The 20,825-nt window shown below is 43.8% G+C and overlaps 1 protein-coding gene across 1 annotated transcript in view; it reads left to right on the top strand.

Moving 5' to 3' along the window:
* LOC138258772 (galectin-8-like) overlaps positions 1-20,825 on the top strand; it is a 266,967-nt gene that overhangs the window by 153,634 nt on the left and 92,508 nt on the right. Inside the window, exon 4 of the mRNA XM_069206019.1 lies at positions 3,078-3,154. Within this exon, the coding sequence (XP_069062120.1) occupies positions 3,078-3,154 (77 nt within the window). The remainder of the gene's footprint in view (positions 1-3,077; positions 3,155-20,825) is intronic.

The raw sequence follows: 20,825 nt of genomic DNA, 5'->3' as shown, positions 1-20,825 counted from the left end.
GTAGGAAAGTATTGGGTTTGATATTTTCCCTACCTATTACCACTTTATTTAAGGTAGCTAGGGGAAAATATTTAGAGGTTTCCACTGTATGACACTCAACTCTATAGTATGCTATTGCACTGTATGTCACTGCGCCTACTCCACTACACTCTAACCTGCTCCATTCTACAACACTCAGCTTTACAGCATTCCACTCTACAATACTCCACTGTAAGCTGCTACATTGTACACTGCTCCATTCTAAGCCATTCCAGTCTATGCTATTCTACTGGATGCCACTGCACTGTACCTCATTCTGCTGTACTCCACTGTACTGTATGATACCCCACTGTGATCCACTCCACTCTTTCCCATCCCATATGGAACTCCACTTTTTCCACTACACTCTATGCTGTTCCACTCTATGCCATTCCATTGTACGCCATTCCATTTCACATTATTCCACTCTGTGCCTCTACACTTTATGACATTCCACTGTATGACATTACACTCTACACGATTCCACTCTATGCCACTCTACTCTACACTATTGCACTGTATGCCTCAACACTGTACCTCATGCAGCTGTATACTACTCAATGCTACACCATTGCACTCTACAATACTCCACTGTACTCTATTACACTCTGCCACAATACACCACTGCACTCTCTGGCACATCAATGTACGCCATTCTGCTGTATGCCACTCTACTCTACGCCACTCCACTCTACAACACTCCACTGTTCCACACTCCACTGTACAACACTCCACTCTATACCACTCCACTGTACACAACTCCACCCTACGCTATTCAATTGTATGCCATTCCACTGTACCACTTTACACTTTACTCCACTCAGCTGTATTCCACTCTGCAACTCTAAACTCTACAAGAGTCATGGCACTCTCCTTCACTCTACTTTCAAAAGAATTTTTCTTAAAAAATGAAAGACCATTGAAATTCAATGAAAAACCCAAGGTTAAACCTTTCAAAAAGAAAATCCTGCTTCAGAATTTTCTTTTTGAAAATAAAAAAGAACACAGTTTGCTATACATGTACAGTATGCTATAGTTTTTTCAGCTTGACAGAACAAACTACAAAAAACATTGAAAGGAACAGCCTTGTGCTGTGCCAGTAAACCCTATCATGATACGGCCCCAGGGGCCATATTATAGCAAAAGCACATTATGCCTGTTTGTGCCTACATACCTTTAACTAGGCGAGGCAGGCACAAACAGGGACAGTGCACACTATTACTGATTCTGGGAGGATGGCCTGAGACCTTCATACCTGGAGAGCTGAGCCAGGGTTTTGGTCTAGGGTGAAGTTAGCAATCCTTCTCCAGGACAGTAGTGGCTGGAGCGCTCTTCTGACCCCTCTGGGGCAGTGCACCATTTATATAATCAAAACCACACTGTGTCATAGGCACAGCTCTGAGGCAATGAAGTGTCTAGATGATAGAAGCTGTCCTGAAATGGGCAATTCAACCACTAGGATATATTATTCTATGTTCTTAGCCATGTGCAGAGTGTACAGATTACATGTTGAGAAAGGCTAACTAAAAACAAGCAAAATGTACAATGTATTCTCGGAATAATATTGTGCAAGGATAAAAGTATGCAAAATTTCAAAACTAAGCTCAAATGGAGAACCACGGTGGTCCTAAAAAGGCGCAGCGACAGTGGTAGCCTCTTTTCTCCTGTGCCTGCATCCGTAGTATGGCTCCGGAACAGAGGCATCATTTTTTTGTCATTTACCTGGGGCTCCATGCCAATGAGGGAACCGCCCTGTAGGAGAACACTGCAACAACATGTGAACAAGCATCATCTGCATTACAAACATCTGCGGCCTCTTCTGTAATACCAAAGTGCCCTGAGGGCCCAGGGAATGTTACATAATACAGGCCCATATGTGCCACTTTTACTACCTTATACGCTCTGAAGTTCCAGAATATCGCACATAGTTATCAACAATGGAGCATTACAATGTATCTTATGACAGCATGTGCTAACACAGTACATATACAGTTTGGCTGACACTGAAGCAAGTCATGCTGTAACCTTTCACCAAGTTCATTGTTTGTTCTGATTACTTTTTCAAGCCACACTCCTGTTTACTACTGGGTCAGTGGTCAGATGTAAGTTGATCTGTAGTGCAATATGATATAGTAGATAGTATTGTGACTCACTACTGTACTGTTAGTGCCAGTGCCAGTTTTCATCATGAGAACAATGGGGCAGATTTAAGAGCCCCTCGAGCCATAATATTGCCACATTAGCATCCTTTTTTTATGCTAATGTGGCAATATTTTGGCAAAAACGCAGCGCCATATTTACAAAGTGGCACAATGCATGGATTGCATCACTTTGTAACCCCTTGCATCACATTATGCCTGCGAAAGGCATAATGTATGCAAGGGGGGTTGTTCCCCTGCTACAGGTGGCGGAAAAAAATGGCGCAAAGAAATCTAAAAGATTTCTTTGTGTAATTTGTTTAGACATTTTTATTGCCTGCTCAAAGCAGGCGTTAAAAGGGGGCACACCATTGGTTACAATGGCCCCTAGGTACTGTTCAGGGTTAGCGCCACAATTTTGGCGCTATCCCTGAACAGTACATCAATAACGTGAAAAAGTCTGATGCTATTGCCCCCTACCTGGCGCCATGGTGCGCTGTATTTTAAATACAGCGCACTCATGGTATTGGTAGCACGATACTAAGGGACGCAAGGAAAGTGGTGCTGCACTGGATGCAGGGACACTTTTTAAAAAATCTGCCTCAGTGTGACTTAGGGGTAGTTACTGAACAGATTTTTTCAGAGACTCTGCACATTTAGGCATTTTGACACCACAAACATTGCCATATGTGATCAGTTAGGATGGCTTTCATGACATTCGAACTGTGTGTGTCCTCCAGTTCAAGACCCCTATACTAGTACAATTCTAATGCAACACCATACCAACATCTGTTAACGAAACCTTTAGAATGACAGCATAATTCACCAAAAAAGAAAATGAAATATATTATATCCTTTCGAAAATGAACTGTAGTTATGTGTGTGAACACGTGTATTAAGTATATATTTTTTCATTCACAGCAAATGGATTTCAATGGAGGATTAAAACCGAATACTCTAGTGACTGTGTACGTTGAAATACCAAAAGATACACCCAGGTAAGCAAACATATATCTCAAAACACTTATTTTGTTGGGGGGGGTCATATTAAATTACAGAAAATGAAGGTGCATATTCTTTTGTTCCCAACTATTTGCTGTTCCCTGCTCTGGCAACCAGTTTGCTATTCAAATCGAATTCAAATCTGCAGGAATACATTTATGACTAATGTCAACAACAGTTTATTAAATACATTCAAGAGCACTGCCCTCATAATCTTAATAATTGCTTTCTCTCTTGGATTTAGGAAAAAACATTTCAGTTACTACTAGGAGCAACAGAGGACAATTCTGCATAAAACTACAGACTTTTCTTTTTGCAGTAGTAGAATGCATGTGTCTCAGGCACTTTTAAAGTTTGTCAGTCTGGCAGTGACAAAAGGCCACTTTCTATGTAACGAGCATTTTAGAATGTAATGCTACAATATGTAAATAAACAGGTCTCGCCCTCTCTTTCTCTCTCTCTTTCCCCAGGCCTTAGTCAAAGGGCCTGTTTCATAAAAGAAAACTAATTTCTGTAATTTTACGCGTTTTCAGTATTCACAAAGTATTCACAAAACTACGTTTTAATAGTACGTTTTCGAGTGTGGAGACTTCACACCTGGGGCGGAGAATTCCGCATATGAAAACATAGCACAAGCCTATCTGTTGCTTGGTTATCTTCTTGCTCCCCGGTGCTTCCGGTCAGTGAGGCGTTCAAAGATGTTGCTTCAGATTGTCAAATCAACCTGCACTTCACATCCTTCCTGGTCATTTTTCTTTGTGTTTCTTCTGCTAGGGATAACTCTAAGCCACCTCGCATCCACAGTTCAACAGTGGGTTGGCGCATGCCTAGCCACCCAATGGGAATCCTTGCTTCACCAACAGCAGCACAGACTGAAAGGATTTAGATTGTATGTTGGCCCCTTTTGGTCGCTCCACTAGGCCCAGCAACAGTTGACTAGACTGCAAACAGAATGTAATCTAGTGGCCCCGATCACGACCTCCCATAGCTCATGCCAATATTCCAAGACTTCCAGGCAAGACCAGGTTTTGTGCAGAAACTTCGCTCTGCCCACCTCACAGAGGGCAGTCCTGTGTTCTGGTCAGATATATTTTTGACAATGTACTCGGGGCTCAGGTATGTGCGATGGAGAAAGTTAAAGTGTATTAACTTAAATTGTGAATTCCCCGACACTTTCCATCCATACCAGCTCACACATCGGGGCTCATTCCTTGTTAATCAGTGGGGCATCTAGGCCTTACAAACAGGTTTACGAGAATCGGTCTTCAGGGCTCTATATTTCAGTGTTACTAGCTGGTGCCGCACTCGAAGTTGCTAAAGGCTTTCAAGGATGTCTGTCGCGGGAGGGGCAGCAGGACATTCTGTCCACATCTCTCGCGCTGTCCCGGCAAGTGTGGCTTTTTGCAAAAACTGCCCAGGAACAACCCCAAGGGCATTCAGCATCTCCTGAAATGTGACAAATGTATTCCTGGGGTAAAAGTCTCCAGGTGATTGGCAGTCTTGCTCTTTCCACCCAGCAATCATCATGCCACCACTAATGTGACAAAAGTGTTGCAGGTCCCAGATGTTCAAATCTCTAGCAAAAGGTGAATACCCAAACACCCTCTTAACCATCTGTTCCCTTATATGGGCAGTTTGGCAAACAATGTACGGCACCTCAGCCCCTAGACTGTTTCCACTCATCAACAGTATAGACAGAGATTCTTCTCCACACACACACACCCTCTAGCAGGGTTTTCTCCCAGTTGTCCCCCTTCGTGAGCCACTTTGAAGCATGCTGAACATGAGCAGCGTAATAGCGCAATTCAAGATTCTGCAGACCCAAGCCTCGCAGCGCCTGATCCACTTGAAGAATTGGCTGCACCACTCTAGAATGCCCACCAGCCGATACCAATGATACCAAGAGACTATTTAACTGCCTAAAGATGTTTGGTTTCATGGGACAGAGGGTGTTTTGTAGGTGGTATAGACATTTTTGGAAACAGTACCATCTTGGCTACCACCACCAATCCAATGATACAGTGTAGAAGCGTACACCAAATGCACACTGAAGTACGAAGCCCATCTATGATCCTCCTCATTTTCTAGCCATATGGACAAACTTGAATTCCCTGGTACTGAAAAGCATCCACCTTCCTACAAAGTCCCAGGTCAGGAGGTCTCCCCCTGTCCAATCCTGCCAAGCCCTCCAATAGAAACAAAAACTCTTATGTTGATTAACCTGGAGAGTGGAGATCACCCCAAACTCTTCCAGCAGCCTCATCAAATGAGGCAGCGAGGTTTGAGGCTCCTTATGAAAGAATAGTGCGTCATCAGCATACAAATACATCAAATGAATTGACCCTCTAATCGCTATCCCCCAGTCACAGAGGTTCCTCCTAATCCTAAGTACCAATAGTTCCACTGATAGGGCAAACTGGAGGGGAGACAGCGGGCATCCTTGTCTCGTGCCCCATCTCGTAGATCAAGGTTCCAATACCACTCCTTGTGTCATCACCCACAATGTGGGTCCCTCATAGAGGAACTGCACCCAACCACGAAAATAAGGTCCAAATCCCATCTGCTTAAGCACTTCCATTAGGTAAGCCCAACCCAGGCTATCAAGTGCCTTTTCCAAGTCAATTGCAACCAGAGTAAGCTCATCCTCGCAAGTCTGAACTGAGTGCAGCACATGACTGAATCTCATGGCAGTACTATGACATGGTATAAACCTACACTGGCCCGCATGTATCAACTGGCCAATCACCTTTTGCAGTCTATTAGCTAGTACTTTGGCGAACACTTTGGTGCCCGTATTTAGCATAGCCAGGGGACTATAGGAGGTTGATTTTGTCAACACACCACGGATTTGTGAATTAACAGATGACGCCATCCAGCATAGTCGGCGTCCAGGAGCTACGTGCCTCCTGGAGCACCTCCAGACAACTTTCAGAAAGCTGGTAAGGACGGCTTGGTAGTATTATGCTGGGAAGCCATCTCCTCCTATCGTGTTGCCCCTAGGCAGTGAACGCAAGGCCTCCTGAATTTCCTCCAAGGTGAGGTCTGCCTCAAGGCACCTCATGAGGGTCTACAGTACCCTAGGTACCCCGACGGCCGCCACTTAGCTTCAGATGGCATCAGGTGCCCAAACAGGCATCTCCCCATACACCACCTTCAGATGGTGAACAGAAACATAATTTTTTACTAAGATTTTTAGCGGATGCCAATTGGTGCATGCCCAGTTCAGCAACCAAGATTCAATCAAGCTGGCTATATGTGTTATAAGTCAAAGAGTAACAAGAATATTCCCGGGAAGTCCCTACGGACATCTGTAAAACCTGCAATTGCCATAACATTAGTTAGTGCTACCATCATGCACGGTTTAGTGCACTGTTTTGTCAATGCTCTGCCCATCTCACTGTCCAGGACACCTTCCAGAGTGTAGGCATTCTTAGCTACTCTGGCAGGAGGGCATATGCTTTTAATAGTAACCTGCATTGTCAGTGATCGGTGCATACCTGTTCAGTATGCAATCTTCTGCACCAAACACCAGTACATATCGTCTTTCTATATCAACCTCAGTGTAAAAGTGTCAGAAAGGGATCCTCGTGTCGGTCCACACTGTCACCCATTGGCATAACCAGAGTATGTGACTGAATACATCTGTCGCCTCCATTTTTTTCTAGAGTTTCTCAGCCTCCAATTCCTTGAAGTGTGTCTTCTGCAAACCTGCTGTTGCAATTCTGTTATGCTTCAGACACCACTGAGTCACCGGAAATTCCAGGTGATGAAATTGTACATGAATACCATATTAGTTTACCCCTGTACATAAGGAGCAGTCTACATGCCTGAGGTTCTCCATGCTGTGAACTGATGTGAGCTAGAACATGCAGTGAACTGAGAATAGCAAACCAAACAAACTTTAAAAACACCAATAACATTCCCTTCCAACAATCCCTCCCCTGAGAGTCACAGTATTAACTATAAAACCTGTGTCTTCCCATTGAAATCTAGCTCATTCAACAACTTAGCACAGTTCCCCAATCAGTATATTCAGTTTTCCAACACTTCAGAAGTGTCCCCCTTTGTTCTTATAATCACAGCTTAGTCAATCTGTGGCAGGAAGAGGTATTTTCTCTCATCCCACCTGAGGTCCAAGAGCCTCTAGGGTGCAGCAGCTGGCCCCAACCCCAGTGGGACTTGGCCCAGCAGAATTTCCCTCATTAGCAATTGCCTTGGTCACTCCTCGATTCAGCACCAGCAGGATGCTAAGGTGCAGTGTCTCATGCTGAAACGTTAGCTGCTAGGCACCACTGCGCTCCCACATAGGCACTGAATGCACCACCCCCATATTGTCAAATATCAATGTCCGAATCAATGGTCACCACACAGGGGCTCATCAGTGTTCCAAGTATGAAGAAAAAGGTGTTAGTTGACAATAGCAATTTAGCGCTCAATCTCGCCTGGCACCCAGTACTTGGGCTAAGCTCCACAGAAAACATCTGGGAGACCCTGGGGTTTCAAGATCCAGAAAGTGCTCCACATGTGGGTTCCAGACCCCCTTAGGTACATGGATATTATTATGCCTAGAGAGGCCCTCCGCATCTTTGGCTCTAGCCTCCAGCATTTTTGTCAGTGTCTCCATTATTGCAATCCATTCCCTCAGGGCTGTGACCTCCATTCTGATGCCGATGATTATTTCTTCCACCACATAAACCTTGTCAGCCACTTTCTGGTGGCCCGTGCAACGCAGATGGACATCCACGGCCACTGTCTCAGTTCTCCCCTCTGGAGCCACTCTGGAGCCCTGAATGACAACCTACAGTTCCCCCACCAGCAGGCCTTTTGCCAGTTTATAGGGCAGCAATGCCCCGCAGCCCATGGGTTTGGGGTTGGGGTAAGGTATACTGTGTGATGGTGTTAGCCTGTTGTTGTCCAAGACCATAGTAGCACCAGGAGTCCAAGTATTAGTCCAGTCCTCAGGTCTCCCACAAGCTTAATCTTCTCAAGGGTCCACAGGCAGTGTAGCATGGGGACCACAGTCCCCCTGCAAGCAATTCCATCAGTAGGCCTACTATACAATCAGCGTGGGCGCAGCCACAGCAGCTCTCCTCCAGTCCTCAGCTTCTCAACATCCAATACTCACCAGTGTGGTGCCGCTTCAAACTAGTGGGCTTCGGGTAGGCTCTGAACATTAACTCCTATCAGGACTCCTGGTGGAGCACCCCTCAAGGTCACAGAATATCTCCCTATGAATGTAGTGTACAGAAGCAGGGGAGCAGAGAAAGGCATACACAAGGAAAGAACAGCTAAAGGTTGAGCACAGGAACAAGATAGTGAAGGCAGAGCAACCTTAGCATGAAGAGAGAATGAACCAATAATGGACAACACCCTGGTTACCACTAAGGTTGTACACAGGTATGGGTCAGAACTTCCCACAGTAACAGGGAATGTCAATGCTTCTGTGCAGATTACTCTTAGATAATCACTCCGCAAGCCCTGTAGAAGGGAGGCAGCAGAAGCGATTCTGTCTCTGAACCCCTCGGGCACAAAAAAGGATTGTACTTACATACACGAGACAAGCCCTTGTAGGTCCAGCTGGAGATATAGTGGCAATTCCTGGAAAACAGCCATGGCACACTTAAGACTACATACAGCACAAGACAAAGGATGGGGCAGAATTTGCCTCCTGGAAAACAGGAGCTATCACCTGTGCAAAGGAAAACACTTATACACAGGTGAGAACTAATAGTACACTTAACAGACACAATGGCCCAAGAGGAAAATACAGAGCAAGCGCTAGAAAAGAGCCTAAGAACTGTAGCTAATATTTCAGGAGCAGGTTACGACAGGAACACAAACTGGAGAGTAGGCAAGTCATCTAGTATTATAGGAAACTGTAACTGGCATGAAACTTGAACATCAAGAGAACTAATGCAAGGCTTACAAGGATTCTAGGAAACTTTAACAAGCACAAGACTTGAACTTCAGGAGAACTAAAGCAAAGAAAAAACTGGAGAACAGGTAAGTCATACACAAGGATTCTAGGAACTGTAACAAGCAAGAGACTTGAACTTCAGGAGAACTAAAGTCTGCCTAAGAATCACAGAGAAAGGGAACATAAACTAGGGGCACAATCTAAGACATAAAGTAGAAAGTACAGGATTTTAAGGTAGAAGCAAAACGAATAGGTAATTGGAAAATAATAATAGGAACAAAAGGAACAAACTAGGAACAATTAGAAAGGGAGCAGCTCGAGGGCTGCACCAAGAGTACCAAAGGCCAGAATAATGAAAAAGCAAAAGCAAACAGGGCTGTGGAAATCTGTAGCGGGCTGCACAGGAACAGGCCACATCAAACAGGGCTGAAGCAAGCAGGAACAGGACTGGAAAACAAACCAACAAGGGGTCTGGTACACAAAGGAACAAACTTAAATGCACAGACAGGGAGCTTCAAGAAAATGGCAGCTTATAAGATGTTCTAGACAGCAGAAAGCCCAGGGCGGAGTCACATGGCTGGGCTGCACACAACTGATCACAGGTGTGTGTGATTCCAGTCTCTCAAAAGTCCTGGAGGAGAGAATCCAGTACAGAGGAACAGCAGGACTACTCCCATAGGATGCAATGGACAGCAGATTCCAGATCTTATTGAATTCTAGGCAATGCGTTTTGCGTCTTGAAGACCATTGAAACAAATGTAGGTTTTCAGTATCATCCAATATCGAAATGGGAAGGGAGTAGGAGTCAGAAAAGGACTCTGGATAAGTGGTAATGATGATTCCCAGGCTGCAGATGATCCATGTACAGCGTCCCCCAGAGGTGGAACAATGAAGTCGTAATATCTCCATTCATTCAAGCCTCCCCCCCTCTGCAGTTGTCTTTGGTCAGTGTAACGGTAGGTCTCCCAATCTCATCCTGCAGCTGCCAGCACAGTAGTCCGTGCCTCAGTGGGTACAAAGCATACAGTTCATAAGGATCTGCTGCTCGCACAGTGTCCCAGTGGGCCTCAATGAGGTCCAGTTCTCTGCATCTGTCATTCCTTCTCTCCGCCCTTCTGCTCTCACCAGTAAGCATCCCCACCATGCGCTGTGCAGCACACCAGTGTCTGGCAATTGCACAAATCGGTGCTCACTGTCTGCCTCCTCTGCCAGGGCTTCAACTCACCACAAAGGAAAGGGGTCAGCTAGTGTCACTACTCCTGGGGCCCCACAACCTCACCATGCTGCAGCATCGATCTCCCCTGCGGCTACCAGGCACGCAAGCTGACCGCTTCCCTCACGGCTTCCTGGCCGTCAGCAGGCCAAATTGACCATGGACACTGCGGAACAACCAGGCTGCAGGCTCCTTCCAACTGCTGGGCTCTCATCACCTGTGAGCCACTCCCCAAAGCCTGCCTAGGTGAATCAGTAGCTTCTGCTCACATCACTCGGTCACCATCACAGTCTGCCGATCCGGGGCCTTCCAGGCACATCGAACACAAAGTAAAGCATCAGGAGAAGTCCATGAATTTTGCAGGATGTTAACGGGGCTGTTGTAGCGCCTCAGGAACTTTCCCTATTGGCATCATACTTGGCTATACTCATCAGCAGGGTATGTTACTCAGACAACCTGCTGACGTCAAGTGTTGCTTTATCAGTGTGACATGCACAGGTCTAGGAGTTCTGTTTTTGTGTGCAACATATGCAAGATTTCACTGTTTTGCAGTCTGGAAAAACATTCCTCAACAATGTAGGCGCAGGCCTGCTGTGCTGATCTCAAAGGTTCAGGCCAAAAAGAACTTACTTTGTTTGGACTCCATATGAGTCCACAGTACTATGGAAGAAAGATAGCTGAGGGAGATGATTGTCTGTAGCAGATGTGTGTGTAGTTGGCAGGGAAAAAATTCGATCCTAGTAAAACTGGTCCTGACTTTAATTGTTCAAAGCCAGATAATTAATTTTAGTAACTTGTGCAACAACCATTCCGCCCATGGACTGTTTCACAGCATCTATTTCTAACCATTAGGAGGGTGTTTTTAACATTGGAGTAGTTATGTCATTAATTAGAGTGGTGGGAAGAGGCAAGCAACAAACGGGGCAAGTAACATTGAATTTAAGCACAACAAGAAGGACAAGCAAAACAATGTGAGTTGGGAGGGACAAACAAAAATGCACAAAAAAAATAACAAAAAAAAATTATTCTATCATTTTTTAACACTATGTGGTGCTCATGTTAAGCGCTCAAAAACCCTTGGACCAAGTTCTAGCTGTGTAAAAACAAAACTGCATCATGGAGCAAGAGAGGAGGGGCATTGGGGAACAAAATGTCTTACACGTAACAGGGCACGCGCTTTCTCAGGTGAGACCTAACAAAGCAAAGAAGGAGATTGCAAACAATAACAAATCAGTATGGGTGGCAATGTGTGACATCATTAAATTAACTATAAGACAGGTGAGAAAAAAATGAAAAAGTGTGAAGATTCATCCACTACTAACTAAAATAAAGTGAAATATGAAGTGTAGCAATGAGAATAAATGGAGCGTATGCAGCTCTGTATATTAAGTCACATCCTCTCAGTCAACATTGCCTTAAGGGTCATAATAATGTCGTTTTGGAGATGGGTTTGTTTCGGGTTTCTTTTCCTGGGCTGGGCTTACTGTGGGCTTGTTTTTACAAACTTTAGTGCTTGTTCTGCAGCTCTCACCACTGTTATTTTTTTGTACCACCACCGTTGCCATAGGGGGACCAAGGATCCAGCTGGAATAAGGCAGGCACATTTGTGGGCTGTGGCACATCGTGTGTGATTCATAAAATCGTGAATGGTCCAATCAGTGAGATGTTCATTGTGTGTGTGCGGAGGGCGAGGGAAGGGGTGAGGATGCTGGTTTGTTTTGCACTGCTGTGGAAGTGTGTGCGTGTGTTGCACGTCTATTCCCCGTTGCCCCAATTCCTCAGACAGTATGGATGTTAATGTCAGGCACTGCTTGTTAGGGTCGAGCCTGTGTCACATGCACTTGTGCATGCGATTTGCTTGCGAGTCGCTTTAGGAATTAGAAAAGGGCTCGGAGCCCCGTCCACGTCACGTCAGTGTCTTTCATTGGTTCGTGGGCTTGCCTGTTAAAATCTGCTTGCTTTCATTAGTGGAAGGCGCGCATATGTCATGCCTTTTCCGGAGGTTAGCCTTCCTCGAGCGCAGCGACCAAGTACAGAAAACATGCGAGGCTCGCTGTTTCCCATCAGGTTTGTAGACTACTTTTTCTCTATTTTTGCAGCGCGATCTTGCTTGTGTTTTTTTATCAACACCACAGCCAGGAAAAAGATTTACCCAGTCGTGCCTCGTTGACGTAAAGATTACACACTCCGGTGTGGTGTGCTCTGTTAGTGGCACTTCCTGTGACTTTACCTTGTGTGTTATATATGACGCCAAACATGCAGTGTGTCTGTGGAGAGCGGCAGTGCCCGTCTGTGTTTGCCTGGAGACAGCTGTGCCTATTGCATGCACGGGCCACACTGGAGCCCGCGCTCGGTGTTTGTGGGAGTCAGGCAGCACAGCATATCTTCATGGCAACAGTGTGAATAAATGAGGGCTCGCTGGCTCACTCCTGGATTTAAAACTGGTTTTGCAGATAAGGTTAATGTTTTATTGTGTCCCGTAAACACAGCACAGCATGTTTGTTCCTCACTAGCGCCCTATTCTCTGCAGCACGCACCAGTCCAGAACAGTTCGGTTGTCTCCGGTTTTCCAGAGATGAGCAGTGAAACTATCCTTGTTACCGGCTCCTGGCGTCTGCCCTCGTTGAGAGCAGCTCAACTTGACAGATTGCTGAGCACCACGGAGTGACTGCTGTCAAGCACCAGCAAATCCCATAATTAACCTTCTAGACTGATCATTAAGCTGTTTGCTTTGAGAGTGCTTTGGCTTGGACTGTGAACTGCCATTTGGTTGCTGGCAACGTGTCGTGATTGAGCATTTCAGTGTGCTCACGGGACGTTTTAGCGTAGAGAGGCAGGGTTTTCATGAGCGTATACTGAAGTAGAGATGGTGATTCACAGACCATACGAGCACCTGAGTTGAATTTCTGAGTGTAAAAATGTTACGTGGAGGTGGAGATTCCAAGTTTATCTTTAGAAGGTTGAATGTTCTGAAGCTTGGGGGCGGATTCGCCCGTGCTAGTACCTAGTTTTACTTCTGTCCAGAGGCAGCAGTGTAACGTGGTACGTTATGGAGATGTTCATAGATCACTTCTCATACCCACAACTATGTGGGTAGTCAAACATTTTGCATGATGTTTAAAATGTTAGTAAATACCACAGTAATATTCACAGCCTGATACATACGTCTGATTACTTCTGAAAAAGGCCAGAGCAAATGCGTTTCCGTGGTTTGAGCGGAAAGGATACCCACATATATGTCATGTATGAGTAAGTGTTTCTATGCAGGGCAAAATAGTTTCTCAGTGTAGAAAAAAATAAAGATATCTGTAGTAGTATATGTACATTTATGCATCAAGAAAAAAACTTAATTGTTTAAAGGAGCAGTCAAGAATAATGGGTGAGATGGATGTCCAAGTGGGGAATTGGTCATGAGTTAAGTGTCTCCTCTATGTGGTTGCTTTTCAAAGCTCTTTTTGAAGATGTTCAAGGTAGTTCCCAGATGAAGAGCCATTGAGTTCCAGAAGTGGGCACCCTTTGTCCTATTGGTTAGGATAGCTCCAGCTTTTCCAAAATGTGTGTCAACTGTTTGTTGAACTCGCTGCTGACACCTGGATTGCCATACCCAACCTGTGTAATCAATAAACTGCAATACAATTTTATCCATAAAGAGTTATCAGTGTAATTTAGGGCCAGATGTAGCAAGCTTTTTGCATGGCGCAAACAGCAAATTTCGCTGTTTGCGCCATGCAAAAAGCATATCGCGATGCGCATTCCCATTTTGCGAGTTGGTAACCTGGTTACGACTCTCAAAATGGGAATGCGACTTGCTAATAGGAAGGGTTGTTCCCCTTCCTATTTGTGATTCGCATCACGATGTAGAATTGCTTTGTGACCACGAACGCTGTCGCAAAGCAATTCGCAGTTACCACCCGTTGTCACACAGGTGGCAACCCATTCGCAAAGGGGAAGGGGTCCCCAAGGGACCCCTTCCCCTTTGCGAAGGGGCCTGAAAACATTTTTTTTCACTGCCTGCTCTGAAAAAATGAAACAAAAACGTTTCATTTTTTCGTTTGCATTGCAACTCGTTTTCCTTTCAGGAAAACGGGCTGCAATACAAAAAAAAACTGCTTTATTTAAAAGTAGTCACAGGCATGGCGGTCTGCTGTCTCCAGCAGGCCACCATCCCTGTGAGTGCTGTGAATCGGAAGGGGGTCGCAAATTGCGACCCACCTCATTAATATTTGCGATTCACAGATGGTGTCAGGGACACCATCCTGCATCTGGGTTTGCGACTCGCAATTTGCGAGTCGCAAACTCGGAATTTGCTACATCTGGCCCTTATTGTCTTGCACATGGTATTGTAAGATCCACTTTGTCCTCCCGTTCTCCAACGGCTTGTAGTAGCAATGCTAGGCACCAATGCAGTTTCGTAGACAAGCTATGGCAGATGTACAACTTTCTTTAAGAATCAGATTCTGAGTGCATGTCTGAACAAAAACAGACTGATCTTTGGAAAGGTAACCAGAGTTCTTTCCAAAGGAAGCTTGGGTTTTACAGATGGGAAGTACTGTGTCTCTGGGTGCTTCTGCAGCTGCCCAGTTTGTTTGGTATACAGAAGATTATCCAAATCCAATACCGTCTTCACAGATTTGATGTTCGACATGAAATGTAGATTTGAGTTGGCATTTGTAGTTCCACAAGTTTCTCCTTAAATAGTTTAATCTAGAGCAAGTCGGTTGTGGGAAATTCCATTGTCATGAAATGGGTAGGGGTTTTTAAGTTGAGCATATTTTCCGACATGCTGGCATGTATCTGGGCTTTTAACCACGCCCACCACACACTCATCACTATCACTCGTTCATGGGCTTTCAAAAATCCTTTGTTTCCATTGGTAACTAGTTTATGTTTGTCCCTCCTTAGGACGGTTTTGTTACCGCCTTGGCCATCGACCCTGTTACATGGATAATTGCACTTTTGCCGATAAGTTTGACTGTGAGCGAACTTCTTTTTCATATTGTCTCTCTCTTCGCACTCACGGCGGCGCTTTGAATTGGCTTGCTTATGTCAACTGTTTTACTTTTTATCTTCAGTTTGTGTGGCAAGAAAAGTTCAGTTAGGAATTTACCACACTAATAGCTCTAACTCGAGCAAATGCGAGACCCATTGCATTGCAAATGCTTGTTTTTATTGGGCAAGTGATATTATAGCTCTCAGATGGGCACTGTTACTGGTAACCTGTGACATTGCTCACTCAATTTATGCACCTGCTTGAACCTGCTACAAAACTCTTACAGTGCAATACAATGACTGTATTAGGAATGCATTTTTTTTCTATTTTTTTTTTACTTAGCACTTCATACATCTCTTTATGATTTCTAAGAGCTGTAAACAACAGCTAGTGATATTTCTCGTGTGTAGAGTGCTGAGAGCACTGCATGGGTTCTTTCCACTCTCCTCATTGCGTTGAAGGTCTGCTGATCAAGGAATGCATTACCCACTTTCGGTTCCCTGAGGGAACAGAAGCCCCCCCACCCCTCCTGCCCTTGAACTCTCTCACTCACCACAGCTACCTGTTGGGAGACTGGGGCTTCTGTCTGCTCGGTAACGCACCCTGCGCATCTTACCACAGTTGGATTCCTCCTGCACTTGATGAACGAACCACTCACTAATGAGCAAAAAAATGAATACATCTAAGCAGCCTTTCACCAGCCCAGGGTTGATAACCATGGCCACAGAATCAGTCGTTCCGTTACAAACTTTCTAAAGTGCTTCGAGACTTAGGAGTGGGTCTTGTGCGCTGCACTATTACATTGTTCAGGCATGCTTGTGTTTTAATGCATGTCCCTTATGTGTTTGTGAGTTACAGAGCTGTTAAAATCAGAGCGTCGATTCCCAGCGGAAAAAAACTTACATTGTTAATGATAATTTATATTTTAGCAGGGATACAAGACCACTGTCTTCATACGGTACCCCCCTTCTCTCCTTAATAATTTGTCAGTATCCACCAACATTGGAACAGCCCTCCGTTCTTCCTCATCTACAGGCTCCCACCCCTTCACTGTGGTTCTAGTCATTGTTGGTTACTCCATTCTCACAGATGCTAATGTTTTTTCCACGACCCCAACCACTTTCTCAATTACTGATGAGCATATAGTGCCATCCGATTGCTTGCTACTACATACTGTCCAGAGATCATTGCATCTCTGTGTGCACCTGAATTGGCAGTCCGTCTTCATTGATTTTTCTAGGGGGGGGCACTGTAGGACCCACTGTGGCACACAAGTGTACTTTACTCATCATTTTGCTGTTTAAATCAGTGCCACATTTGGTCTCATTAAGGTATTGTTTATTTTGTGTCTGTGGAAGTATATTCCAGGTTCTAGGTGTTTACTCCAAAAAACACAGTCAGTTGGCACACTTCTGAAGTATCTAAGAAAGAACGATTAAGCCCTTGGATACCAAAAGTTTTAGGAGTGTTATGAGTTCTGCTACTGTGCCTATGCTTCATGTGGTGTTTGGAATTTAGAAGTATCCCAGTTTGTATAAGTCTCAAATCTGCATTAATTGTATTCAAACACACATGGAAGGTATTATCTGGTCAATGGCATATGACATGTTATCATTGTCTCTTTAAATTGTGATTTGTATTTTTGACAGTTTGCTTTTTCATGGGTATATATTTGTATTTGAGCATTGTGCTATATGTACCTACAAAATATAGCAAGCAACCACTGTAGTGATTTGCAACATCCCCTGTGTAGAAGGGCAAGTGAATTAGGCACACTCCACCACTTTCCATTAGAATGGAACTTGAACTCCATTAGAATAAATCCTTCTCATTTACCAAGTTATTGGAAGGCCGTCAGACTTTCTGGATCATTCTTTGACATTATTTAGTAGCATAAGCAACTTTTTCAGTTATCTTGCAGTAGTTCATTTCCTCCCGGTATGCCTTATCTGGAAACACTGCTTTCTTCCACTTGGCAGCAAACTTTTCCCTCTGATACAGGACAAACCCCCAGAAAAGTCTTAATACGTCAAAAAAACATTTTGTACAATATTCCTAATTACGCTACTGTCGGTTTCTGTATGAGACATCAGACTCCTAACACCAATGGTATCTCCTACAACTTATAGCCAGCAGCTCTTCAACTCCAGGCAAAAATGGATTGTACAAAGTTTTTATCAGTCACACCACAGCTAATATGATGTGTGACTGACAACCAGTCTTAGAAGGAAGTTACCTTGTGAGTTCTCTTGGCTGTTAAACAATACCTATTGCTCCGTGCCCAATGCTGTTGTTGTCATACTCTTTTAATTGAAAAACAATAAATAAGTGTTTCTGAAATATCTTTGAACAGCTTTATGATGGGCTAGGAGTGTATTAGTTTTTACTAGCAGATACACTCTTTAAAGTTCCTGGTCTATGTCTCGAGGTTGTTTCATCTTTTTTCATTTATATAGATGTTTAGGTTTATCAGACATTGTTTGGATTGCTCTGCCCTGGTGGAACGATTCAGGTTGTACCTTAAATTGTAATATTATTGTTTTATTTTGTTCTGGGATATTGTATTGCTTATAGCACTCTTTTATCATAACATTTTAACATGCTGCACAGCAGCTGCAATGCTCTACAGTATAGTGTAAAGACATTCGTAAAGCCAATAGCTCTGGCTAATGACTTATAAGGTCCCAAAGGCGAAACCTATTGACGATGCCAATGTTTATTTTTAAAGCTTGATGCTTCCTTTCATGATAACAAAACTAGAACAAAGTACAACATTGTCAATCTCTGGGTGCATATAGCACAAAGGGTTAGTTACAAGTCATTACACATTATGGATCAATGATGAATACATGGAGCAGATACAACAACTTACGGATCCCAGCACTAAAAAGTCCCATCTACTCTCTTCTAGGCCATCCCATGTCCAGGAGTTATAATCAAACCTCCAGTGTCAGTTGCAGGTTCAACCCCAACTCCTACCTTGTTCCTCATCCAGTGCACACTTGACAACCGTCCGATCACACAGTCTGCCCCGGAGGGGCCACCCAATATCTATAATACTGGTGTCACAGGCACACTCTACTTAGATGCCTGTCCCTCAGCAGACTCTACCACCACATCTGGAGCCAAATGTGTTAAGTAAGCTTGATAGGGGCCCCAGATGTTGCAAGGCCTCCTGCAAAGTAGCATTAAGTCACTACAGATATCCAACATGGTATTACAGTACGTTATGTCACATGCTACTCTTTCACTGTGGGGAGGTGACCCCTCGCCCAATGCATAGCAATCCTTTGCCTTCCCAGCAAAAGACCAAGCTCCACCAGCTTCCTATGAAATCGCTAATATCCAAAGAGTGACAATTGGGGTGTAGGCTCAATATGCTACCCCATTATCTTGCGAGGGATTGAATTACAGTACCCCAGAACTGTTGGATACCCGAGAAGTACCATGCCACGTGCTCAAAGTCTGCCTCAGTCGCGGTGCACTTATGGCAGCCAGGGTTTTCTCTCAGGCCATAGCGGAACATGCGGACAGGGGTGTAATACACCCTGTCAATATATTTAAATTGGATCAGCCTATGGCGGCTGTTTAGCGACAATAATCCCACTGTTTCCAGGTAGTTCCTCTCCAAGGTTCCTTTTCCAGTCCTGTCTCACCCTCATGATGCAAACCGAACTCACACTCTGCAAGAATGTGTACAGTCTTGTTACCAGTTGTTGCAGAGGTATAATTTTTCAACAAATATGTCAAAGCAGGCAGCATATGAGGTTCTGCAAGGTAGACCCCTGATAACGCGTCCAGCCCTTATAAATTACCTGTACCTGGACACGTTGGAGGTCGGTGAATCTTTTAACCGAGTCGGGCTCTCCACATCCTAGAATAGTCGAGTCACTCAAATCAATAATCAATAACTACCGTAATCAGTAATCAATACTCAATGTTAGATCAATATAGCACGTCAGAAATCAATAACAGTTGGTATTTTGGCGCACCATAACCTTTCAGTCATGAATAACCACACCAGTTTATTAAAAGTTAGTGAATTTATTTTCTATATTAACAAAGCTAACATGATATATATTTGTCTCAAAACCAAATGATACATGTATATGAACATTACTAGCTGTCCATAGCGGCGGAAGAAACGCAATCTACGCAAGATCTGAACAATAATACATTCAGTTATGGCAATGCAAATCACTAATATGACTAATTGTATTTGACTAATTTCATACATTGGTCAGCATAACAAGATCTCAAATTGACATGGTGCATTGAATGAATATCTCAACTAACCTCTAATTAGCATTGGCATGTGGGACTTCATGCAAAACGAATTTAGTCAACACAAATTTGGAAAACTTCTAGATTGGGCCCTATCAAAATAGCAGTTGGTACCTAAAAGGAAAAAAAACACAATGCATAATACATTTATCCTTTCATATTTACCAAATACAAACAGCATTCAAGAATGTCTTCATCTCTCAGGTACCGGTTCGATCAGCATGGGGCAGGTTGAGAAGGGGCAAAGTTAAGGGCAAGTTTCCTTGCAGCGGCAAGGAGAATGGAGCAAAGTTACTGCATGGGCTAGACGGGGCAAATCAAAGTTAAAGTCTCTAGGGTGAGAATTCTCAAAGTCTCTTTCTCTCAGATAGAGAAGAGGGCATCAGGGTATCGTCCAAAATGGAGTCTGGCATCAGGCTTCAAACTGGCATCGAGGAAAATGGCTGATTTCTCTTTGTTCAGTAGGTTTAAGTAAGAAACATTCCAAATTCTGCAGGTTCTTCCATTGGAGGGTTCATAGGTTGGCTTCAAATTGACCAATGAAAATTGTCTTTTACTAGCGCTCATTTATGCATAGACTGTCCTTGGAGCCTTGGAACACAAATTGTTACATGGCTTGCCAATTATTTTTACTATCTGTACCTTCATTGTCCGCACCTGCAGAGACTGACCTTGTATCAAAAGGGGATGAAACCGGCCTAGTACAAAACCTTGAAGATAAGTACATTACTCGTCTCTACTGGAAAAATACAACTTCAAGCAAGAATATATGTTTCATTAGTTCAAAGAAAAGCCACGCAGTTAGAATTTGAGACCAGGCAACTAGGCCAAAGCCTCTACTAAATTTAAGCTAAGCAAAACAGTTTTAAACACAAAATCATGGCATACATTTGTAATTATGACGGATTACTACATTTTCAATACTTCATGATTAATAAAGCTCGTTTACAATGATGGCAAACTACCCCGAGGGCACATTTTCCCTCGTACATTATTTCTTTTACTAATATCACTCTATATTATATGTTTGATTATGCAATATGTATGAATATATGTAGGACCCTCCTTTTTCTGCGTCATCAATCCCTCCTCTGATGACTAATTATGTCATCACATCAAATCTACCCACAAATTTTATTCCATTAAAATTCTGTATAGTAATTTGGCACTTCAGTCAATTCCCTTTTTCTTTTAGTCCCTTTTGATTTTTCCCTATAAATTTCTACCATTTTGTTCTCTATTTTCTCTTCTCTTTTCCGTTTG

This window comes from Pleurodeles waltl, chromosome 9 (genome assembly GCF_031143425.1).
Source record: "Pleurodeles waltl isolate 20211129_DDA chromosome 9, aPleWal1.hap1.20221129, whole genome shotgun sequence".
Lineage (NCBI taxonomy): Eukaryota > Metazoa > Chordata > Amphibia > Caudata > Salamandridae > Pleurodeles > Pleurodeles waltl.
The sequence above is the reverse complement of the archived record's forward strand: the minus strand, read 5'-3'. Positions and strand labels throughout refer to the sequence as shown.